Source organism: Monodon monoceros, unplaced genomic scaffold (genome assembly GCF_005190385.1).
Source record: "Monodon monoceros isolate NGI ecotype Baffin Bay Population unplaced genomic scaffold, NGI_Narwhal_1 Super_Scaffold_9, whole genome shotgun sequence".
Classification (NCBI taxonomy): domain Eukaryota; kingdom Metazoa; phylum Chordata; class Mammalia; order Artiodactyla; family Monodontidae; genus Monodon; species Monodon monoceros.
In genome coordinates, this window is record NW_021703786.1 from 18,541,568 (window position 1) to 18,567,830 (window position 26,263).

The window sequence follows — 26,263 nt, forward strand, 5'->3', positions numbered from 1 at the left end:
AGCAACTAAGCCAGTGTGCCACAACTACTGAGCCTGTGCTCTAGAGCCCAGGAGCCACAACTACCAAAGCCCACATGCCACAACTACTGAAGCCCGTGTGCCTAGAGCCCGTGCTCTGCAACAAGAGAAGCCACCGCAGTGAGAAGCCCGCGCACCTCCACGAAGAGTAGCCCCCACTCACCGCAACTAGAGAAAGCCCGCGCAGCAACGAAGACCCCACACAGCCAAAAATAAAAAAATAAATTTTTCTAAAAAAAGAAGGCTCCTTTGCCTCTGCCAGTGGTCTGTAGGATGGCTCAGGTAGGGGAGTGAGAAGGGGCATAGGCCATCATTAGGTAACAAAGGGACTTGCAGGTCTAGGCAGAGGGATTGACGAGTGGCCACCAGAGTAGAAAATCAACAAGACCTGATGAGGAGGCAACAAGGATGACTCAAAGGTTGCCAGGCTCGGTGCCTGTAGGATGGCAGAGGAGGAAGAGATGCATTTACAAAGCAAGGAAGTCTGGAGGAACAACTGGTCTGGAAGGAACTCATAGATCTGGGGAATGTATACAGCATCCAGGTGGTGGCCGAGGGGGCACCTAACATCAAGCTGATGGTGGGAGGAGGAAGGGGAGAAAGGAGAGTAGAGCTTGGTGGAGAGACACTGGAAACAGTGAGGGTGAGTGTGAGTGTTTCGTCTGTCGAAAGTGTCAGATGTGGCCAAAAATTAACAAAGAAGAAGGGTGAGAAAAGGTCAACCAGCAGACCTTACAGAGAGAAGGTCATGTTTCCTTCCCAGTAGAGCAGAGGAGGCTGAAGTTGCACAAGGCTGAGGAGGGAGCAACTCACATCCTGCTCTCTGGAATTCAAGGTTGGAGAGATCCCCTGGACTTACATGACCCTGGCACTTCCCTCCTTCCACTTCAAACCTACTAAAGTGAAGAAAATCTTTAAAATCTTAAAAATAAAACAAGCTTTCCTTTCCATCCTAAAGGAGGGAGGCACACTACGCTCTCCTCGCCCTTCTCCCTGTCTCTCCTACTTGCTGGCTAGAGATCAGACGCTGTCAGGACTCGAGTCCAGAGAGACAGGCGTTGGCAGGACAGACAGCTGTTTATTTCCTAGCAGAGCCCTGCTGTGTTTTCATAGCTCAGAATAGTTCCTTGGCGCTCTCCAGCCTTGCAGGGTGAGGAAACCTCATTGTTTGTTTTCATGACAATTCTGGGCCTCACCTCTTCCTCTTTCTCTGCATCACAGTCCATATTTGGGAGCTCTCAGAGGGGGTAAGGTATAGGTTAACAGGGTCCGAGACTACTAATTTCCTAATTATGTCCCCCAACTGGGCTCCGGAAGAGGAAAGGACTAATAACTGACTATACAACATGGGTGTTTTGGTTAGGATGAAAATTCTGAAAATTAAAGAGTTGATTAAAGGACTACAGGGCAGAGCTGGGGGAGGAAAACAGTAGGTGGAACAGAAGAGAGTGGAAGGGATGACCCCCTCTCCCAATCTGGATCACAGCTGGATGCCAGGCTCTGGGCAGGGAGCTGCCTTCCACTTGAGAATTGTGAGGTGCTTCTCTGACTCCTGGTGTACCTCAGGTCTCAGCTGGGTCTTGGCAGCACCCATGTTTGGAAGATGCCCAGAGGTGGAAGGAAGAACTGACTTCACTGAATGATCTTTCAAACTCTGAATTTTTATTTTAACCATGTGGATACATTACTTATGAAAATATTTTAATTAAAAAGATATGCAGTGGGCTTCCCTGGTAGTGCAGTGGTTGAGAACCCACCTGCCAATGCAGGGGACACGGGTTTGAGCCCTGGCCCAGGAAGATCCCACATGTCGCGGAGCAACTAAGCCCGTGAGCCACAACTATGGAAGCCCACGTGCCACAACTACTGAAGCCTGAGCACCTAGAGCCCGTGCTCTGCAACAAGAGAAGCCACCGCAATGAGAAGCCCGTGTGCCGCAACGAAGAGTAGCCCCTGCTCGCTGCAACTAGAGAAAGTCTGCACGCAGCAACAAAGACCCAATGCAGCCAAAAATAAATAAATAAATAAAATAAATTTATTTTTAAAAAAGATATGCAGATACACACTACTGTACACAAAATAGATAAACAACAAGGACCCACTGTACAGCACAGGGAACTATATTCAATATCTTGTAGTAACCTATAATGGAAGAGAATCTGAAAAAGAATATATATTCTTAACTGAATCACTTTGCTGTACACCTGAAACATTATAAATCAACTATACTTCAATGTAAATTTTTTTTTTTTTTTGCGGTACGCGGGCCTCTCACTGTTGTGGCCTCTCCCATTGTGGAGCACAGGCTCCGGACGCGCAGGCTCAGCATCCATGGCTCATGGGCCCAGCTGCTCCGCGGCATGTGGGATCTTCCTGGACCGGAGCACGAACCCATGTCCCCTGCATCGGCAGGCGGACTCTCAACCACTGTGCCACCAGGGAAGCCCTAAAAAAATTTTTTAATTAAAAAAAGATATGAACACATTTATCTTTTTCCTTCTGGCAATAATGAATCATTTACTTCTGTTAAATCATTAAAAGTCAGGCATCACATCATTGGAGCTACTTTAAAAGGAGCACCCAAAAACTTAAACAATATTAAAACTGAAAGGCAGGAAAAGGCAGACAGGAGAAGCAAGAAGAACTACAATTCTGCAGCCTGTGTAAGGAAAACCACGTTCACAGAAAGATAGACAAAATGAAAAGGCAGAGGACTTTGTACAGATGAAGGAACAAGATAAAACCCCAGAAAAACAACTAAATGAAGTGGAGATAGGCAACCTTCCAGAAAAAGAATTCAGAATAATGATAGTGAAGATGATCCAGGACCTCAGAAAAAGAATGGAGGCAAAGAGCAAGAAGATGCAAGAAATGTTTAACAAAGACCTAGAAGAATTAAAGAACAAACAGAGATGAACAACACAATAACTGAAATGAAAAATCCAATAGAAGGAATCAATAGCAAAATAACTGAGGCAGAAGAACGGATAAGTGACCTGGAGGACAGAATGGTGCAATTCACTGCCGTGGAACAGAATAAAGAAAAAAGAATGAAAAGAAATGAAGACAGCATAAGAGACCTCTGGGACAACATTAAACACAACATTCACATTATAGGGGTCCCAGAAGGAGATGAGAGAGAGAAAGGACCCGAGAAAATATTTGAAGAGATTATAGTCAAAAACTTCCCTAACGTGGGAAAGGAAATAGCCACCCAAGTCCAGGAAGCTCAGAGAGTCCCAGGCAGGATAAACCCAAGGAGAAACATGCCGAGACACATAGTAATTAAATTGACAAAAATTAAAGACAAAGAAAAATTATTGAAAGCAACAAGGGAAAAACGACAAATAACATACAAGGGAACTCCCATGAGGTTAACAGCTGATTTCTCAGCAGAAACTCTACAATCCAGAAGGGAGTGGCATGATGTACTTAAAGTGATGAAAGGGAAGAACCTACAACCAAGATTACTCTACCCAGCAGGATCTCATTCAGATTCAACAGAGAAATCAAAAGCTTTACAGAGAAATCAAAAGCTTTACAGAGAAGCAAAAGCTAAGAGAATTCAGCACCACCCAACCAGCTCTACAACAAATGCTAAAGGAACTTCTCTAAGTGGGAAACACAAGAGAAGAAAAGGACCTACAAAAACAAACCCTAACAATTAAGAAAATGGTAATAGGAACATACAAATTGATAATTACCTTAAATGTGAATGGATTAAATACTCCAACCAAAGACACAGGCTCGCTGAATGGATACAAAAACAAGACCCATATATATGCTGTCTACAAGAGACCCACTTCAGACGTAGGGACACATACAGACTGAAAGTGAGGGGATGGAAAAAGGTATTCCATGCAAATGGAAATCAAAAGAAAGCTGGAGTAGCAATACTCATATCAGATAAAACAGACTTTAAAATAAAGAATGTTACAAGAGACAAGGAAGGACACTACATAATGATCAAGGGATCAATCCAAGAAGAAGATACAACAATTATAAATATATATGCACCCAACATAGGAGCACCTCATTACATAAGGCAACTGCTAACAGCTATAAAAGAGGAAATCGACAGTAACACAATAATAGTGGGGGACTTTAACATCTCACGTACACCAAGGGACAGATCATCCAAAGAGAAAATTAATAAGGAAACACAAGCTTTAAATGACACAATAGGCCAGATAGATTTAATTGATACTTACAGGACATTCCATCCAAAAACAGCAGATTACACTTTCTTCTCAAGTGCACAAGGGACATTCTCCAGCATAGATCACATCTTGGGTCACAAATCAAGCCTCAGTAAATTTAAGAAAATTGAAATCATATCAAGCATTTTTTCTGACCACAATGCTATGAGGTTAGAAATCAATTACAGGAGAAGAAACGTAAAAAACACAAACACATGGAGACTAAACAATACGTTACTAAATAACCAAGAAATCACTGAAGAAATCAAAGATGAAATTAAAAAATACCTAGAGACAAATTACAACAAAAACACGATGATCCAAAACCTATGGCATACAGCAAAAGCAGTTTTAAGAGGGAAGTTTATAGCAATACAAGCCTACCTCAAGAAACAAGAAAAATCTCAAAACAATCTAACCTTACACCTAAAGGAACTAGAGAAAGAAGAACAAACAAAACCCAGAGTTAGCAGAAGGAAAGAAATCATAAAGATCAGAGCAGAAATAAATGAAATAGAAACAAAGGAAACAATAGTAAAGATCAATAAAACTAAAAGCTGGTTCTTTGAGAAGGTAAACAAAATTGATAAACCATTAGCCAGACTCATCAAGAAAAAGAGGGAGAGGACTCAAATCAATAAAATTAGAAATGAAAAAGGAGAAGTTACAACAGACACTGCAGAAATACAAAGCATCCTAAGAAACTACTACAAGCAGCTCTATGCCAATAAAATGGACAACCTGGAAGAAATGGACAAATTCTTAGAAAGGTATAACCTTCCAAGACTGAACCAGGAAGAAATAAAAAATATGAACAGACCAATCACAAGTAATGAAATTGAAACTGTGATTAAAAATCTTCCAACAAACAAAAGTCCAGGACCAGATGGCTTCACAGGTGAATTCTATCAAACATTTAGAGAAGAGCTAACACCCATCCTTCTCAAACTCTTCCAAAAAATTGCAGAGGAAGGAACTCTCCCTAACTCATTCTATGAGGCTACCATCACACTGATACTAAAATCAGACAAATGTACTACAAAAAAAGAAAATTACAGACCAATATCACTGATGAATATAGATGCAAAAATCCTCAACAAAATACTAGCAAACAGAATCCAACAACACATTAAAAGGGTCATATAAAATGATCATGTGGGATTTATCCCAGGGATGCAAGGATTCTTCAATATACACAAATCAATCAATGTGATACACCATATTAACAAACTGAAGAATAAAAACCATATGATCATCTCAATAGATACAGAAAAAGCTTTTGACAAAATTCAACACCCATTTATGATAAAAACTCTCCAGAGAGTGGGCATAGAGGGAACCTACCTCAACATAATAAAGGCCATACAGGACAAACCCGCAGCAAACATCATTCTCAATGGTGAAAAACTGAAAGCATTTCCTCTAAGATCAGGACAAGACAAGGATGTCCACTCTTGCCACTATTATTCAACATAGTTTTGGAAGTCCTAGTCACAGCAACCAGAGAAGAAAGAGAAATAAAAGCAATAGAAATTGGAAAATAAGATGTAAAACTGTCACTCTTTGCAGATGACATGATATTATACATAGAGAATCCTAAAGATGCCACCAGAAAACTACTAGAGGTGATCAATGAATTTGGTAAAGTTGCAGGATACAAAATTTATGCACAGAAATCTCTTGCATTCCTATACACTAACAACGAAATATCAGAAAGAGAAATTAAGGAAACAATCCCATTCATCATTGCAACAAAAAGAATAAAATACCTAGGAATAAACCTACCTAAGGAGGTAAAACACCTGTACTCAGAAAACTATAAGACACTGATGAAAGAAATCAAAGATGACACAAACAGATGGAGAGATATACCATGTTCTTGGTTTGGAAGAATCAATATTGTGAAAATGACTATACTACCCAAAGCAATCTACTGATTCAATGCAATCCCTATCAAATTACCAGTGGCATTTTTTACAGAACTAGAACAAAAAATCTTAAAATTTGTATGTAGACACAAAAGACCCTGAATAGCCAAAGCAGTCTTGAGGGAAAAAACCGGAGCTGGAGGAATCAGACTCCCTGACTTCAGACTATACTACAAAGCTACAGTAATCAAGACAATGTGGTACTGGCACAAAAACAGAAATATAGATCAATGGAACAGGATAGAAAGCCCAGAGATAAACCCACACACCTATGGTCAGCTAATATATGACAAAGGAGGCAAAGATATACAATGGAGAAAAGACAGTCTCTTCAATAAGTGGTGCTGGGAAAACTGGACAGCTACGTGTAAAAGAATGAAATTAGAACACTCCCTAACACCATACACAAAAATAAACTAAAAATGGATTAGAGACCTAAATGTAAGACTGGACACTATAAAACTCTTACAGGAACACATAGGAAGAACACTCTTTGACATAAATCACAGCAAGATCTTTTTCGATCCACCTCCTAGAGTAATGGAAATAAAAATAAAAATAAACAAATGGGACCTAATGAAACTTAAAAGCTTTTGCAAAGCAAAGGAAACTACAAACAAGACGAAAAGACAACCCTCAGAATGGGAGAAAATATTTACAAACAAATCAGCGGACAAAGGATTAATCTCCAAAATATATAAACAGCTCACACAGCTCAATATTAAAAAAACAAACAACCCACTCAAAAAATGGACAGAAAACCTAAATAGACATTTCTCCAAAGAAGAGATGGTCAAGAAGCACATGAAAAGCTGCTCAACATCACTAATTTTTAGAGAAATGCAAATCAAAACTACAATGAGGTATCACCTCACACCACTTAGAATGGGCATCATCAGAAAATCTACAAACAACAAATGCTGGAGAGGGTGTGGCGAAAAGGGAACCCTCTTGCACTATTGGTGGGAATGTAAATTGATACAGCCACTATGGAGAACAGTATGGAGGTTCCTTAAAAAACTAAAAACAGAATTACCGTATGACCCAGCAATCCCACTACTGGGCATATACCCATTCAAAACCATAATTCAAAAAGACACATGCAGGGCTTCCCTGGTGGCGCAGTGGTTAAGAATCCGCCTACCAATGCAGGGGACACTGGTTCAAGCCCTGGCCTGGGAAGATCCCACGTGCTGTGGAACAACTAAGCCCGTGCGCCACAACTACTGAGCCTGCACTCTAGAGCCCGCAAGCCACAGCTACTGAGCTCGTGTGCCACAACTACTGAAGCCCATGCGCCTAGAGCCTGTGCTCCACAACAAGAGAAGCCACCAGAAAGAGAAGCCTGCACACCACACCGAAGAGTAGCCCCTGTTTGATGCAACTAGAGAAAGCCCACGCGCAACAACGAAGACCCAATGCAGCCAAAAATAAATAAATAAAATAAATAAATTAAAAAAAAAAGACACATGCACCCCAATGTTCATTGCATCACTATTTACAGTAGGTCATGGAAGCAACCTAAATGTCCATTGACAGACGAATGGATAAAGAAGATGTGGTACATATATACAATGGAATATTACTCAGCCATAAAAAGGAACAAAATTGGGTCATTTGTAGAGACAAATGGATGGATCTAGAGACTGTCATACAGAGTGAAGTAAGTCAGAAAAAGAAAAACAAATATTGTATATCAACGCATATATGTGGAACCTAGAAAAATGGTACAGATGAACCGGTTTGCAGGGAAGAAATAGAGACACAGATGTAGAGCACAAACGTATGGACACCAAGGGGGAAAAGTGGCGGGGGGGTGGGGGGGTGGTGGTGGGATGAATTGGGAGATTGGGATTGAAATATATACACTAATGTGCATAAAATAGATAACTAATAAGAGCCTCCTGTATAAAAAAATAAAATTCAAAAAAAAAAAAACCCAAAACCAAAAAACTGAATGGTGGGTGAGGGTGACCAAGTCTCAGTTTTACAGTTGACAAGAGTAAAACCCAGAGGAGTCTAGTGACTTGGCCAAGGTCACACAGATCTTTAACTTCTTTTTTTTTTTTCCTTTTAATCCTAGTGATGGCAATGCAGGAGGGACAGTCTCCCGGGTTGCCTGCTGGAAGCTTGAGGATGTTTCTGACTCTTCTAAGGAAAACCAAGATGCTCCTTCTGCCCCACACCCACCTCCCACTCAACAATACCCACCTCACTTCACCCCCCCGCATCAGGCTGAGCTAGCGCTGTGCAACTGATGACCCCTCAGTTTCCTCCTGTCCTTTAGTTTGTGCCAGTTCTTCCAAAGAATTCATGAGTTGAAGCAAGGACGAACAGCCAGTCGAGGCTGGATCCTTAGCTTGAGTCACCCTTCCTGTCTCTCCTTAGCCAGTGCGTCTTTGTCTCTGGAGTACAGACCAGGACAAAGAAGAAAATGAGCTTTTTTCAAATAGTCCCAAGCACTTTTTTTGGAGGCTTCCTTCCTTTGCCTCTGCCTCTGCCCTGCACCATCAGCAAAGTTTAACTCCTGGCAGGAAGAATCGAATTTGACAGCAAGAATGTGTCCCAGCTGCTAGGGTGGTTTGGCACCCCCGAAGGGCTGATGGAGAGTGGTAGAAATGTCTGCCCTCTGGTCGTGAGGGAACTGGTTGACTGTCTGCGGAAAGAGGATAATCTCTGGAGGGAAAAACAGCTTCTTTGGGGAAGGGGGTTAAGGAAGAGGGAGGAGAGGAAGAAGATGGTTGGTCAGTGCTTCCCATAATGGCTCGGATGATTCATTTGATTTCAGTAGAAGGCAGACCCTGGGGTGACAAGAGTAAGGTAATGAGACAAGAATTCTTAACGGTTTACGATGAAGCAAATGCCCTCCAGCATTTTTCTGTGGACAAAATGTCCAGCTCAGGCTTCCCTGGTGGTGCAGTGGTTAAGAATCCCCCTGCCAATGCAGGGGACACAGGTTCAAGCCCTGATCCGGGAAGATCCCACATGCCGTGGCAACTAAGCCTGTGCACCATAACTACTGAGCCTGTGCTCTAGATCCCGCGAGCCACAACTACTGAGGCCGCGTGCCGCAACTACTGAAGCCCGCACGCCTAGAGCCCATGCTCCGCAACAAGAGAAGCCACCACGATGAGAAACCCGAGCACCGCAACGATGAGTAGCACCCGCTCGCCGCAACTAGAGAAAGCCCGCGCGCAGCAATGAAGACACAACACAGCCAAAAATTAATTAATTAATTAATTAAAAAAAAAATGTCCAGCTCATCTTGAGACATGCACCACGCTCCTTCCACCTGGTCAATAGCTGCACAGTTCAAGGTCCTGCAGCTGAACTTTCCCACCACGCTGGAGATAAATCAGCCATTTTCACTGGCTAACAATGATTAATCCACCTCTCCCTCCACCTGTTTTTACCAACATGTTTTTGTAAAAAATGATCTGGGTCACTCACGTCAAAGGTGACAGCAGCTGATCCAGCCAATTTCTGTCTACCCCTAAACACCACCCCCCCACCCCACCAATGATCACTTCGTAGGAAAAAAAAAGCACCTGAAAATAAATTTTTCAAAAAATAAAAGTATACGTCTTGCAGTTCAGCCCATCACCCTTGAGAGACATCTATGCTGTTACTCAGACAAAGCCTTGGATTGAAGCTGGGTTTGGCCTCCCTGTTACCTTGTGCAGACAAGACCCATTCTCGTGATCATCACTGAGCAGAAAGGCAGCTCCTCTCTCAATAGAACCCAGAGCCCCAGTCAGAATAGAGGGTTTGGCTGTAGATAAAGTCACAATTTCTTTTTGGTAATAAATGTAATTTTTGGATGAGGTGCATGGTCAATTACGGCTCCCTCCCTTTTGCTTTCCTGTCAGCAAAGAAGCTTGTCTGATTTAATGAGTCAACCTTGCTCTGGGAAGAAGACGGTGCCAGATACACTGGAACCAGCTGCACTTAGTTAATGGCAGACCAGACTGTACTTTCTGGAACCTTGCCTTCATGTTCTTCCCAAACCAAGATCTCCAAGCCTGTGAATTTCTGTTTGTGGAGAGAGTGCCTGGGGAGTGCCCAGCTAATGTGCCTGGTGAAGAGGGACCCATATAATTTTCCATCTTCATTGATTCCTAGACTCAGCTGTCATTTCCCCAGAGGGCATTAAGAAGTCTTGAGTCATCTGCAATTAGGACAAAATAATAGGGAGCTCACTGGTATTTGTATAAATGGATTCAGTTTCCATCGAAGGATCCCCCAGTCCACATAGTTAAGTAAATGGCTTCCCTGCCCAACTAGAGAGGGTGTGGAAACCCCTAAGGACAACTGGGATTTAACTTTGAATTCCTCAGAGAGCCAAGCGAGGCGATTTGCTCAATAAATGTTTGTTGAATTAAACTGGGGAACTTCTTTTTTTTTTTTTTTTAACTTTATTTTGGCTGTGCGGGCGGGCTCTAGGCGCGCAGGCTTCAGTAGCTGTGGTGCACAGGCTCAGTTGCTCCGTGGCATGTGGGATCTTGCCGGACCAGGGCTCAAACCCATGTCCCCTGCAATGGCAGGCAGATTCTTAACCACTGCGTCACCAGGGAAGTCCTGGAGATAGTTCTTTAAATGAGAGAATTCTCAACAAAACCTCCAGCAACTCAAATGCTTCTTCCACTGTATTCGCCACAACTATCCACAAGTCCTCTGAGGACTTAGAGTTCCACAGTTTCTCTCTTCAGTCAGCTTTCTAGTAGGCTCAAGTCCTTTGGGGCCTCACCTCTTTCCGCACGTGATAAAATTTTGCTGGAGGCAGCAGGAAGGGGGTGGAAGTTAGAAAGGTAGAGACTGGCAAGTAGTCTCATGATGTATGCAATTGCTCTGATGAAGAGAGTCCCCCTGCCTGGCGGGCAGCCTACCAGAGGGACTCCCCCACTGCCCAGTGTGCCCAGAATGGGATATCAGCTCCATCTGGACTCCTTATCAACATGAGTATGCTCCCTGAGTTTCCTCCAGAAGATAGGGTTTACCCCTGGCTCCCTATATGCTGAGCACGTGATGGCACCCCGCCCAACTCAGACACGCTGGCTCCTAGCAGCCCAGGGGAGACCCAGACAGTGGCCTTTGAATATTTTGTCAGAGCATCTGGCCTATTTGCCCTTGACTCACCTCAGACCATAGAAACTTCAGTCCCCAGGGATCACACAAGAGTTACTCAATACGTTCTAGGAAGGCTTATCTGGATAGAGGGAAGGGGTCACCTCTCCTGCGGGGCCCATTACCTGTAGCCAGGCAGTCCCGATGATGCAGAACACCCTCCCCCTCAACACTACGAGTACATGTGTCATTTGCAGCCCACCAGGCCACCACCACCATCATCCCTGCTCTCCAGGTAAGGCATGGCAGGGGAGGGTTGCTTGGACCAGCAGAGACAATGTGGTCAAGGGCAGTTGGATTCTGCTTGAGCTGGGTAGGAGCCCAGGGGGTGGAGTGGGGATGAGACTCCAGATCATACCTCCTGGATGAGGTTTTAATCATTTCCAGCGCGGAATGTGGTCAACCTTTGTTACAAACTCATTTGCTCTGAATTTCTTTTCCCTGTCCCCAAACTACCCCTTACAAAGCAACCATGGACTTCCTAATGGGTAATTCGTGTGGGTTTTAACAAGTTTTATTCCCACTGGCTCTTATTCTTGAAAATGCATCTGTCTGTCACCTGAGTCAGCCCCTGCTCCCTTCACAGTCCTAGGTCATCTGAGTGTGAGGTTTTGGTCTCTAGGTTACCGCAGGATGGTTTCTGTTTGTAGGGGTGAGCAGGCAGCATTGCTTCTCATAACTTGGTGTTTGTTACTTTATTCCTTGTCTACATCCATGGTTATAATAACATTGTATTTACTTCCTGGTGATTATTTGTATATATTGATATATCTGTATCTATATCTATATCTATATCATATCTATATCTGTATCTAATCTCCAGGTACAAATGCAAGAAAGCTCAAAGTACAAAGCCCTTTTCAGAGTCCCCAGTCCCCAGTTTGCTGGTGTTTTTATTTAGAACCACATATTCATCATATTGTTTTTGCATGAACACGCATTCACTCTGTTGCTTAAACTTATGTGTTAAAACCCCAAAGGGCGAATTCCCTGGCTGTCCAGTGGTTAGCGCTCTGTGCTGCCACGGCAGGGGGCACAGGTTCAATCCCTGGTCGGGGAGCTAAGATCCCACAAGCCACGTGGCACTGTCAAAACAACAACAACAACAAAATTAATCAGTGCATTCAAAGATGATTATTTTCTGGCCCTAAGAGATACAGAGCCAATACTGTGAAGAGGGTTTGTTCTCGCAAATCAGAGGCATTTCCTAGACCCTAATGCAGTTAAGAAATGCCCAGCAACATGGCAGTTCCCAGTACAATAGAACTTACTATATTTTAAAGTTAATAAATTAAAAGTTGAATAGCTAGAGCACCAAGACTTCTCTTTGTTCCAAAATAAGTGCAGGTGCAGACTTAGGAAATCAGGCATCTTTGCAAGAACCATGGCAGATTTAGACTCTGTCCTGTGTCTCTGGCCGGGTTTCGGAACCAGGAGGGCAGCCCCTTGCACTGTCAAGCAACAATGCCAAAGTTAATCATTGGCTGTGCCAGCCCACGGACGATCAGGCTGTTTTTGTGTCCCTGTTTTCCTATTTTACGTAAATCACACTGAACACGTTTGCATCAACCTACTGGTGATGCACCTTTGATCAATAGATTTTAGACAAAAGCGGTTTTTGAGTCCAAAGATCAGGGCTGGGTTGACCTGCAGACTGGATACAGAGTGTATAAAACAGAGGCAAGACACAGGCTGATAGCAGAGCAATCACCACCAAGTCTGAAATAACTGCAAGCCCACAGCCAAAGGCTTCCTGAGTGAGGATGGAGGAGGGAATGAATGCTCTGCACGATTTTGGGGTCCAGTCAACGCACTACCTCCAGGTGAATTATCAGAAGTCCCAGGATTGGTTCATCTTGGTGTCCGTGATCGCAGACCTCAGGAATGCCTTTTATGTCCTCTTCCCCATCTGGTTCCATCTCCGAGAAGCTGTGGGCATCAAACTCCTCTGGGTAGCTGTGATTGGAGACTGGCTCAACCTCGTCTTTAAGTGGTGAGTAAGAGCCAGACAAAGAGGACCTCGGCAAGGAGAGGCTGGCATTCTCTCTGGAAATGTCTGTCCGTCAGAAGTTGCCTCTTCTCCGTGTTATTCAGGAAGGCACAGCTTACTCCCCTCCTGACTTTGGATCCTCTGCAGAATGAGGGTAGACAGAGAAAACCCTGTCAGTGAGCTGAAGATACAGGAAAGGCTATGTCGTATGGACGGAAGGCCAGCTGGACCTTGTGAATTATAGGCTATGAGCAAAGAAACACCGTTTTATTACTATGAAACAGCATAGGTGACATAAAGATAGATGTACGAAGGAAGAAAAATGAGGTATGAAGAAGGGAAACACATAGGCAATTTCAAAACTTGTTGTGTGGGGTCATGAGAAGTAATCCAGGGAACTCTCTTGTTCAGCCACCTACCGGCTGTGTGTCCTGGACAACTCGTAGCGACTCTCTGAGTTTCTGTTTTATAATCTGTAAACTTAGATTATCTCTGAGACCTTAGTAATTAGTATAGTTATTAACATTTATTGAACACGTGGTGTGTGCCAGGCCATGTGCTAAGCACTTTAAGGCACTGAGTTAAACGACTAGAAAAACACAGGTGGTGTCGGAGGCAGGATTGAAGCCCAGGCAGGCTGGTTTCAGAGGCAACGCTCTTACGAACTATGTTACATCCAGTGTTGATAAACTGACTCTTGGGGGTAAAAAGCCCTGGTTTTAGTATTTGCCAGTTTCTACTGTGTATATTATCCCACTTTCAAGCTACCGTTGGGTCCAGCTTGCAAAAATCCTGAATATTTTACATTTGTTAGCCAGTACCGGATGACTCTAACACATTACTGGTTTGGCCTCTATTTCCTCGTCTAGAAAATGAAGAGATTGGACCAGCTGCCCTCTAAGATCTTTACCATCCCTAAAATTATCTTTGTTCACTGGTAGGTGATTCTTAAGATCTCTTCTAGCTCTAATTTTCTTTGGCCATAAACAAGAAAACTCCTTTAGGGTAGGAAAAAACATCGTTATTGGGCTCAGAAGCCCAAGGCGTATTGATGGGATTCTGAAATTCCTGTTGAAAAATCGACTTTGTCTGTAACTTCTGGTATTCAATAGCATAACTCTAACAAATAAAAAGATAAAACGTTATTCCAAACATCTAATTTCATGTAAAGAACCATGGATTTTCTCTGAGTTGGTAGAGGTCAGAGTTAGCGGGTAATTTTAGTGAGAAATCACTGTTCCTCCGCTGCAGGGCAAAGGAGGCATCCTGACCAACCCTTCACACCTGTTTCCACAATGAAAAACATGCTATGAAAGGGAAAGCGGTTTGTCTGAGATATTCTGTTTCAAAGCTGAGCGGATACAGAACAAGCCCCTGAAGCTATGTATGTCCTAACAGAGAGCGATTCTGATGGAAACAGAGACCACATCCCCTTGGTGGGGCTTGTCCTTGGGGCTGGGGCTCATTCTCTGGTGTCCGGAAGAAACCCAAGACTCTGGAGGCCAGCAGAAAGAGAACCCATAGAATATGCAAGTCCAAGTTGCAAACTGTAGTTCCTATGCATCCTGCCAGGACAAATTCTTCTTGGGGTTAAAAAAAAAAAAAAGTCACGTAGTTGCCGTTAATACGGCTTTGAGGATATTGGATTTATTTATTTATGTTTGAATAAATAATACCTTCAAATAGTGCAAAATTCAAAAGTTATATAATGGGTGCACCATAAAGTCTCCCTCCTGGGACTTCCCTGGTGGCGCAGTGGTTAAGAATCCGCCTGCCAATGCAGGGGACACGGGTTCAAGCCCTAGTCCGGGAAGATCCCACATGCCACGGAGCAACTAAGCCCATGTGCCACAACTACTGAGCCTGTGCTCTAGAGCCCACGAGCCACAACTACTGAGCCTGTGTGCCACAACTACTGAAGCCCACGCACCTAGAGCCCGTGCTCTGCAACAAGAGAAGCCACTGCAATGAGAAGCCCGTGCATCACAATGAAGACCCAACACAGCCAAAAATAAATAAATAAAATATTTTTTTTTAAAAAAGTCTCCCTCCCTTGCCCCTCTCCAGCCATCCAGTTCCCCTTCTTGGAGGTGCCCGTGATACTAGTGTTCTGTGTAGGATCACATGGGTCTTCTCCTTGAGCTATTCTCTCTTCTTGAAGGTGTGGCATTGGGACAAAGTGTTCCCTCAGTAATTCCAGATATCGGTTCTGCTTTTTCACAGGATTCTCTTTGGACAGCGCCCATACTGGTGGGTCCTGGACACTGACTACTACAGCAACACCTCTGTGCCGCTGATAAAGCAGTTCCCGGTCACCTGTGAGACCGGCCCAGGTGAGAGTCGCAGCCCTTGTCCAGACAGAAACTGGGTGGACCTTGCTCGCAGTGGACACCTGGTAACAATGTTCTGGATGAAGCTGTCTTTGAGGGGGACATGAGCAGAGCCACTCTTGCAAGCTTTGGTCATGGTCTTGGATTTGGTACAACTCCATTTATTTTATTTTATTTTATTTATTTATTTTTGGCTGCGTTGGGTCTTTGTTGCTGTGCACAGGCTTTCTCTAGTTGTGGCGAGCGGGGCCTACTCTTCGTTGTGGTGCGTGGGCTTCTCATTGCAGTGGCTTCTCTTGTTGCAGAGCACGGGCTCTAGGTGTGCGGGCTCAGTAGTTGTGGCACACGGGCTCCGTAGTTGTGGCTTGCAGGCTCTAGAGGGCAGGCTCAGTAGTTGTGGCGCACGGGCTTAGTTGCCCCGCGACATGTGGGATCTTCCTGGACCAGGGCTCGAACCCATGTTCCCTGCATTGACAGGCGGATTCTTAACCACTGCACCACCAAGGAAGTCCGGTACAACTCCATTTGAATTCACTTAAGCAAGGCCTTCCCAAATAGCCCATGACTGACACTTTGGAAATCTGCCTAATGTTTCCAGAACCGAAATTGCTAGTCCAGAAAGGCAAGGGATCCCTCACAGGCAAAAGGCTCAGGAGAGTAACTGTGCTGTGGCCCTTTGTCCAGGGAAGGGAACATGGTAGAGGCCTGAGCCCCTGGCTGTGCTTCCCAGACGCATGGCCCGGGAGATGTGGCCTCCTGAGCTGACTGTCCAATCCCGCACCCTGTCTGTATTTTACTAGGTACACCCAGACGGGCGTTTTTCAGCCACATGATAGATTTCATTTTTCAGTAAGGAAAGGAATACTCAACCCCATTGCTCACCCGTAGGTCTCAGTGTTAGTGTCCCTTCCTCAAACACCCTATCACTGGCCCCCAGACTAGGGCATGGCCCTTAGTTATTTGTTCTCACAAATCCTTGACTCACTTCAGAGCATATCCATTCATTCAAGTGTTATTTATCTAACACCTGTGTCAAACACTGTTCTAGGTACTTGAAATGCCTCAGTGAATAAAACAAAGATCCCTACCCGTGGGAATTCCCTGGTGGTCCAGTGGTTAGGACTCGGTGCCTTCACTGTGGTGGCCTGGGTTCAACCCCTGGTCAGGGAACTAAGATCCTGCAAGCCGTGCAGCGTGGCAAAAAAAAAAAAAAAGTTCTCCCTCTTGTGGAGCTTAAATTTGAATGGTGTGTGTATGTGTGTGTGTGTGTGTGTGTGTGTGTGTGTTATAAAAAAAATCATAATACACAAGTAAAATATTTAGGATATTAGAGGAAGAAGAAGGAGGAGGAGGAAGAAAGAAAGGCAAGGCTTTACCTATGCGGTTCCCTGGAAAGCAGACTCAGATGGAGATCAGCATGCAGGAGGTAGGCTGCTCTTGGGAGCAGCATTCATAGAAGAAAGGGACAGAAGCCACCTGGGCAGAAGAAACCTAGTTGCAATTCAGTCTCAGCCAACCCCATAGGAGCTCTGAATTGATTCAAGGAGACCAGACCCTTATACCCCAATAGAGACCAGTGATTGGGTGCAGGCTCCCCCCGCCAGGGAGAGGGTAGCTGTGATCAAGACAGCTCTTTTCAGCCCAGGGCAAGACTTCCAGAGAAGTCTGAGAGCTGAGGGCCATCTGCAACCACACTCTCAACAAGAGAAAGGGGAAATAACTCTTCAGTCCAGAAGGGGATCTGAGTGGCACATCTCAGGACCCTCCATCTTTCAGGGAAGAGGAAGCAGGACTAGGAATTGAATGCAGGATTAAATAAGGTGGTCAGGGTAGGACTCATTGAGAAGGTGAGATCTGAGCAAAAACTTGAAAGAGGCAAGGGAATTAGCCAGTAAATTTCTGAAGGAAGAAGTGTCTGGTTAGAAAGGCCAACATCACAGGGACACTGAAGTGGGAGTGTGTTTAAAGGAGAGCCATGAGGCCAGCATGGCTGGAGTAGACTGAGCAAAGAGAGTGGAAGAGAGACAATGGAAGGCAGATAGGTTTGTGATTGTATACCCAGCATGTTGATTCTTTGTGTAATCTCTAGATTGTATATAACCACAAGAGCTATGACCTTCTCTGACTTTGCTCACCACTGTACTCCCAAAGCCTAGCATGGTGCTGGGCACGTAGTAGGAGCTCAATAGATATTTGTTAAATAAATGACTACATGGATAAATGAATGGACGGCAGGATGGGTAGATGGATGAAAGGATGGATGGGTGGATGGATAATTGGATGGATGGATGGATGGATGGAAAGATAGGTTTCAGTCTTTTCCATCAACAGTTGTTCAGCAGTTAGTTGTGATTTTGGTATGCTCATGAGAGGAGGCGAGCCCAGGGTCCTTCTACTTCAACATCTTGTAGCTTTTCCATTAAATTTCCTGAATGGAAAGATAGATGGATGGATGGATAGATGGATGAATGGATGTATGGAAAGATGGATAGATGGAAGGATGGATGGTTGGATGGATAGATGATGCCCCCTAGCAATCTCCCACATGGAGACTTTTAACCTTTGGTTCATTCATTCATCTCTCTCCTATTCTTTAGGGAGTCCCTCTGGCCATGCCATGGGTACGGCAGGTGTATACTATGTGATGGTCACATCTACCCTCTCTATCTTTCGGGGAAAGAAAAAGCCAACCTACAGATTTCGGTAAGAACTCAGCTCTGGGTTGTGGGTGGTGGAGGGCAGGAGGTGGCTCTCTGAAGCTGACACACCACTTACTCTTCTTCGCGTGCCCCCAGCCCACCCCATGCCTTAGGACGGTACTGATAAGAGTTGTGGCATTTCTGCTGAGAGCGAATATTAGAGTCACAAAATGTTAGGGCTGGAAGGGACCCACTTAATGAATGTTGTGAATGGGCAACACCTAATTTTAGAGATCAGTAAAAAAGGCCTAACATAGCAGAGGGGTTTCTCGAGATCAGCTAGTGAGCTAGAAGCAGGCTTTAAACAAAAACCCATTTCTGTACCAACAATTGAGATGCCCCGTCCAGGTTAAAATAAACAAAGAAGCAGAAGACATTCCTTCTATGGGGAATTCTGGGTATGCAGACACTGTGAAAATCCTTAATTATGAAACATAAAATAGGGAGGTTAAAATTCACATACACAGGGGTTCACCACTTGCCATGGTTATCTTTGAATTTTGAGTACAGGCTTCAATTTACAAGAATTCCACTGATGAAACCTAAGTTTGTCAGGCTCCAACATTCCTGCTGAGGCTGGTCTCTTTGCTGAAGGATCTATATCTGGGTTCTCTTATGGCTGCCTCTTCCATTGCAGGTGCTTGAACATTATTTTGTGGTTGGGATTCTGGGCAGTGCAGCTGAATGTCTGTCTTTCGCGAATCTACCTTGCTGCTCATTTTCCCCATCAAGTTGTTGCTGGAGTCTTGTCAGGTACCAGCTGCTCTGGCTCCCTCCCTCCAACTCCCCACCTATACCATTCCTCCCTCATCAGGACAAAATCCCAGCATTCCTGCCATGTTCTGTGTATAATCAATGCTATTAGCATTTCAGTGGGTTGAAAGTCAAGGGTGGGCGATTTGAAATGACCCATTTCTATAGGAGTGCCCAGATGTACACAACTAAGTATGTTCCAGAAACATGACAATACAGAAAATTAACCTACCCAGTTGAATTCGCTTGAAATCTCCAAGATATTTACATTCTTTATGTCTTACGGGTCTTCAGTTGGAAGTGGCCCCTAGTTTAGTCTTAAGAAAAGCTACCAAATTTAACAAATTAACACCATGTCCTTGGAAAGCTCTTTATTTAAATAAATTCATTTGCAAACCTAACAGATACCCACAGCTGGTCTTTATTATAGGCTCTGAATTTTGAATATTTTGTTTTCTTGGATCCAGTTAAAAAGGGGCAGAAAGGACTTTGGTTAAGTGTAAGCAAGAATTTCTTGACTTTGTGGAAAGGACTAGAATATAAGACCTTAAGGAAAGTGCAGAATTTTTCCCCTGGAGACCTGAAAAAGCAGAGCAGGGCAGCATTCACAGAAGCATGTTGAGAACAAGGGAAATAATGGCTTCATGGCAACCACGGAATTAACACAGCATTTAGCGCAGGGTTCCATGTTTGAGAAAGAGACTGCAAGTTCACGTTACATGAAAGACCCGGGGATGTTTAAGTTAGAGAGGAGAATAACTATCTTTCTTTATTTTATTTCTTGAGTTCCCAATCTGTCTTAGTCTCTTCTTTTTTGTCCCCCAGTTTATTATTTTTTTAATTGAAGTATAGTTGATTTACAATATCATGTTAGTTTCAGGTGTACAGCACAGTAATTCAGATATATATACAGGTATATCTACCTATATATATACACATACACATATATATATTTATTTTCAGATTCTTTTCCCTTATAGGTTATTATAAAATATTGAGTATAGTTCCCTGTGCTATAGAGTAGGTCCTTGTTGGTTATCTATTTTATATAGTGTGTATATGTTAATCCCAACCTCCTAATTTACCCCTCACCGCTGAGAACAAGTATCTTTAAATGTGCTGACAGAGGCTCTAGATTTACCACTTATTAACACCTGCGGAAAAAAACTGAGACCAATAGACATCGTTAGAAGGAGAGAGGTTTTATTTAGCTCAGCACAAGGAAGAACTGTGTAATGATCAAATCCATGCAAAAATGAAATGGGCTCCCTGAGTGGGAGTGAGCTCTTCATCCTTGAGGGTATTCAAGTAGAGACAGGAGGACCACACACACACACACACACACACACACACACACACACAGGAAACTTGCATGTGGAGTGAGGAAGTATGTGACATGACTCTTCCATCTGAAAGAATCTGTGGCTGAGGACAGGCTGGAATCACATATGGGAAGAAAACAAACGACCCTCAATCTGGCATCTGTGATTTAACTCCACAATGGTGAGGTGGATGGCATGTCACCCATTGCTCCAAACTCACCTCTAGCTGAAGGGCCAGCGTCTTCCCCAGTTCTCACGGTCATTCTTTCTTCCGCTCAGGCATTGCGGTTGCTGAGACTTTCCGCCACATCCGGAGCATCTACAACGCCAATCTCAAGAAATACTTTCTCATTACCTTATTCCTGTTCAGTTTTGCCATTGGATTTTACCTGCTGCTAAAGGGGCTGGGGGTCGACCTCCTGTGGACCCTAGAGAAAGCCAAGCGAAGGTGTGAGCGGCCAGAGTGGGTCCACATTGACACTACGCCCTTTGCCAGCCTCCTCAAGAACCTGGGGACACTCTTTGGCCTGGGTCTGGGTCTCAACTCCAGCATGTACAGGGAGAGCTGCAAAGGCAAGCTTAGCAAGTGGTTCCCGTTCCGCCTCAGCTGCATTGTGGCCTCCCTCGTCCTCCTGCATCTCTTTGACTCTTTGAAACCCCCATCCCACATCGAGCTGATCTTCTATGTCCTGTCCTTCTGCAAGAGTGCAGCAGTGCCCCTGGCGTCTGTCAGTCTCATCCCCTACTGCCTGGCCCAGGTCCTGGGCCAGCCGAACAAGAAGACTTTGTAAAGGGATGTGGAGTCTTCAGAATTTAAAAGTCGATGACTGCACCAAGGATTGAAGGTGGCTAGGGCCTTCTGCCAGCCCGTTGTGAGGCCAGAGGTACTATAGAGTCAGCTCAGGCGACACCCCCTTCCCCCTTTGCAATTCTAATTGCATTGGGTGATGTTTTTTTGAAAAGCTAATAAGGCTCTTTGAGAAAAGCCTTATTGGAGGTTGGGTCATTCTGGATTTTTTTCCACAAAGATATACTTACTCTTTTGTCCAATACACAAAAGCGAGACTTCTTGGTAGGGCCAGCTCATAACGCCAAGCTGGGGATCACACTGAATTTTCTACTCATGCTCATCCTTACCCAGAAAAGGAGAAAGGAGCAGTGGATTTGATAGGGAAAGAAGGATTGATTAAGGAGGATTTTTAAATTTCTTGCATGTCATGCAAATTGTATGTCAAACAATATCTTAATGGCTTCGATGATATACGAATCTTTAGGTAAAGGGCTCTCAACGGTGGGGGACCAACTTAAAGTACAATGAATAGGTCCTTAGTGGAGTAATTCTGCTTCTTGTATTTTTCTATTATATATCCATGGTCATTGTATTTACTGGGATTTCTGAATGGCTGCAGTGATCTGGGTATTGCACTAGGTCAGAATACTCAGGCAACGTCAGCTTCTCCTCTATAACATTCGATCTTTCTCCTTATTAGCCCAGCTCTGCTTTCCCCAGCATTTTCCACTGATTCCACAACCACCCTGCTGGATCCTCAGATGCCTAAAAGTGACTCTATAGTGGTGCTTTTGTATGTTTCAGTTAAGCTCTGAAATCTTGGGCAAAATGGCAAGGAGAGGGCCAGGATTTCTCTCTCCAGAAGGTCACTCCAATGTTACTTTTGATTCCTGGAGGTAAATATGACTCCTTTCTCTATCCCAAGCCAATCAAGAGTGCATTCTTGGAGGAAAAGCCAACTCCTCCTCTTTGCCTATTCTCTAGTCTCAACTAATTTGCAGAATATTTCCTTTAAAAAAAATGTTGAAGCCTATTTATTTGAGAGTCCTTGTTTTTTCTACTAATTATATAGCTTACCATATAGTATCATTCACACCAACCATCCTGGTCATAACATCTTTGCAAAGAAAAATATATACGTGCAGTATTTTATTAAAACAACATTTTACTTAAGAATGAAGTCTTGTTGATTACTATATTTTAGAGGCAATGTGATCTGAAGGTTCTAATTCTGGCTTAGCTAAATTTCTAGGTCTTTCTCTATTTCCCTAAACAAATAATTTGGTTTCTATATACTTATGTTTTCTTTTTGCAAAAGGAAGGTGCTTTGTCTTGGGTTGCCCAGGAGTCCCAGTAGGGCTGCTGAGACTTATAAAGTGTCCACAGGGGCACAGGTAGAGTCGAGCATATCAACATAGTCACAATATCATATTCTAGTTGGCCAAGGCTGAACATTATTTACCAGACCACAGTGCACAACTTGCTCTATGGGATCAAACTGTTACCGAGTCCAAGCTCGCTCTGCTTGCTACACGACAGGTCAATAAATCGGGAGACGAGGTGCTGAGGCAAGGAATACAAGTTTATTCGGAAAGCTGGCAGACAGAGAAGATGGCAGACTAATGTCTCCAAAAAAACCCATCTTATCAGGGTTTGGATGCCAGTTTCTTTTATAGAACAGAGGGGGAGGAGATGAGGAAGTGAAATAAAAAGGCCATAAGGTTTGCGAATGTCCCTTGGAACGGCCAGCCTTGGGGAGGGGATGTGTTAATTTCTTCTTTCTTGCCGCCATCCACAGGTGGACAGGGTCAGGATGTTTCCCTGAACAAAGGCACTTTGGTTTAACATTCAAGCAGAGGGGACAGGGTTCCCTAAGGCAGGCCACTATGTATAGACAGTATCCTTTTAATGAACAAAAGCAACCGGAAGCAAAGGTTAAAATAAAAGAAACAGATCCAACATGGAGTCAGGATTGGCTCTCTCCTGTTACAAAACTGCAACTTGGGGGCAGACAGGCAAGATCATTACCAAACTAACCAATCAGGGAATGTAAGTCATAGCAGCAGAACAAGACTGAGCAGGGAATTCCCTGGCGGTCCAGTGGTTAGGACTCTGCGCTTCCACCTCAACGGGCACAGGTTCAATCCCTGGTCCTGGCCAAAAAAAAAACTGAGCAGACTGTGGAATCCAGTAACCCAGTGTCAGCATGGTTCTGGGTTATAGTTAAAGAAAATATGAACAGGGCAAGTGATAGCACCGAGGGCTGCACAAGGGAGCTACTGAAAGCATTTCTGCAGGATTTATTTCATCCTGGGTGCAGGGTCCCGCCTCCAGAAGCCTTGGCTCATCGGCGTATCTCTGGATCTACCGAGACTGAGTCTGATCATTCGCTTCAGAATTTTGGGATGTGAATCTTTAGGGAAAGGTGAGTCCTCCTACCGAATTTTATTTCTTCAGGGGTGGCACCGGGCCCCTCCGAGACACTGACGGTCTCACCAAGGATGAAGGGAAATGGTCTTGTTCTGTCTGAATTGAACCCCACTGCTTGGGCATGGCCTCCATCCTGGATGATTTATTTGCCCTCAGGGACCAAGTCCAGATTCCTTACAGTAGGATTCTGGCAGAAAGTAAATAATGTTCCTGCCCCCAGTAGTTGGTAAGGTTAATAAAGACACATAATAAAAGATGAAATTTGGGCTTAATATACACCAGGCTCTGTTCTAAGTATTTTATTTATTTATACAGTGAACTCCCTTAATTCTTCCAAGGTTTCTGTGAGGTGGGTGTTAGAATTTATGTTCACATTACATATGAATAGGCACAGAAGGATTAGGTATCTTGCCCAGAATAGAGGAGCCAGTTTAAGAGCTAGGCAGTCTGACTCCAAGTTCATACTGTATCCTCTACCCCACAGATGCCAGTAAGACTAATGGCTGCATCAAACCATCCTTCCAATACCAGATACAACTCTTCATTCAGACCACAGAGATTTTGATTTCTTGTGGCCAAAGGACAAATACCATTGTTGTTGTTGTTGTTTTTAATTTTTGGCTGCGTTGGGTCTTCATTGCTGTGCGTGGGCTTTCTCTAGTTGCAGCAAGCAGGGGCTACTCTTTGTTGTGGTGCACATGCTTCTCATTGCGGTGGCTTCTCTTGTTGTGGAGCACAGGATCTAGGCGTGCGGGCTTCAGTAGTTGTGGCACATGGGCTCGGTAGTTGTGGCTCATGGGCTCTAGATTGCAGGCTCAGTAGTTGTGGCACACGGGCTTCGTTGCTCCGCGGCATGTGGGATCTTCCCGGACCAGGGATCGAACCCGTGTCCCCTGCATTGGCAGGCAGATTCTTAACCACTGCGCCACCAGGGAAGTCCCCAAATAATGTATATTAATGCATATATGTGGAATCTAGAAAAATGGTACACATGAAACTATTTGCAGGGCAGGAATAGAAACACAGACGTAGAGAATTTACATGTGGACACAGTGGGGAAGGGGAGGGTGGGATGAACTGGGAGATTAGGTTTGACATAAATACACTACGATGTGTAAAATAGATAGCTAGTGGGAACCTACTATATAGCACAGGGAGCTCAGCTCGGTGCTCTGTGATGACCTAGAGGTGTGGGAAAGGGGCAGGGGAGGGAGGGAGGTCCAAGAGGGGAATCACTTCATCCTACAGCAGAAACTAACACAACACTGTAAAGCAATTATACTCCAATTTAAAAAAAAAAACACAGAGTGATCCTCCCAGTGAGCTAGTATTTATTTCTAAGTATGAAGATACCGTATTTCAAAGTTAATTTCATAAACTAACTATTGGAACAGGCATGACCATGTTAGATTAACAGCAGTGTCTAAAACAACCTTAGCTATTTCTTTTCTTTCTTTCAAGGAAGAGCTTAAAAGCCATGCTCAGCCTATCTGGGTCAGACAGTAAGTAACTTATTTCTACAATCGAGATAGCACGAGAAGGTAGAATTACCACAAAGAACTTTTGGTATAGAGCCATATACAGGAGTAGAAAGTAAAGAGACACTGTGGAAGATTATTTAGATCAGAGACTCCACAAATACAGGACTGCTACCTTTCACTGGGACAGGCAAAGTCTAGAAATGGACAGCCCTAAGGGCTAAGAATTTGTGACGGGTAAAGCCGAGCAGAGTGTCAGGCCATGATCAATTTGTAATATAGCCAATGTACTAGCACATTTTGAACACAGATCTTTTCCCCAAGTTACAGGTGTATGTTTGCTTTAGAAATGACTTGTGAATCCTCAGGATGGAAGTAAGTTTAAGTGACCAATGACCGTTTTAAACCAAGGTCCATGTTATATTAAAGCACAATTTGATAGATTGGTCTAGCAGTCTATCCGTTTTAGGGAAATAAGTTTGAGGATGATACACACACACACACACACACACACACACACACACACACACTATACAATTGTATTATTGCCCTAGGAAAACAGACCCATTAAGAAAATGCAACTTCTGGGACTTCCCTGGTGGCGCAGTGGTTAAGAATCTGCCTGCCAATGCAGGGGACATGGGTTCGAGCCCTGGTCCAGGAAGATCCCACATGCCTCGGAGCAACTAAGCCTATGTGCCACATCTACTGAGCCTGTGCTCTAGAGCCCTCAAGCCACAACTACTGAGCTCGTGTGCCACAACTACTGAAGCCCATGCGCCTAGAGCCCATGCTCTGCAATAAGGGAAGCCACTGTAATGAGAAGTCCGTGCACCACAGCGAAGAGTAGCCCCTGCTCCCCGCAGCTATAGAAAGCCCCACGCAGCAACGAAGACCCAACGCAGCCAAAAATAAATAAATAAATTTATTTTAAAAAAAGAAAAGGAAATGCAATGTCTGCTGCCTGGGCCAATGCTGCTTCACTGCAGAGAAACCAAGGGCATAAAATTTTTGTTTTTTTTAACAAAACTTATAATAGCTTTAAAAATTTATAACAATTTTATTGAGATATAATTCACATACTGTACAATTCAGCTATTTAAAGTGAACAGTCCAGGGACTTCCCTGGCGGTAGAGTGGTTAAGATTTTGCCTTCCAATTCCGGGGGTGGGGTGCGGGTTCGATCCCTGGTTGGGGAGCTA

The 26,263-nt window shown here is 44.0% G+C and overlaps 1 protein-coding gene across 1 annotated transcript; it reads left to right on the forward strand.

Moving 5' to 3' along the window:
* The first annotated feature begins 12,776 nt into the window (after positions 1-12,776).
* Positions 12,777-22,309, forward strand: G6PC (glucose-6-phosphatase catalytic subunit). The gene is made up of 5 exons (XM_029212596.1): positions 12,777-13,262; positions 15,483-15,592; positions 18,187-18,292; positions 18,926-19,041; positions 20,643-22,309. Exons 1-5 carry the CDS (start codon positions 13,033-13,035, stop codon positions 21,152-21,154), a joined length of 1,074 nt encoding a protein of 357 aa, XP_029068429.1. The 5' UTR covers positions 12,777-13,032; the 3' UTR covers positions 21,155-22,309.
* The last annotated feature ends 3,954 nt before the right edge of the window (positions 22,310-26,263 follow it).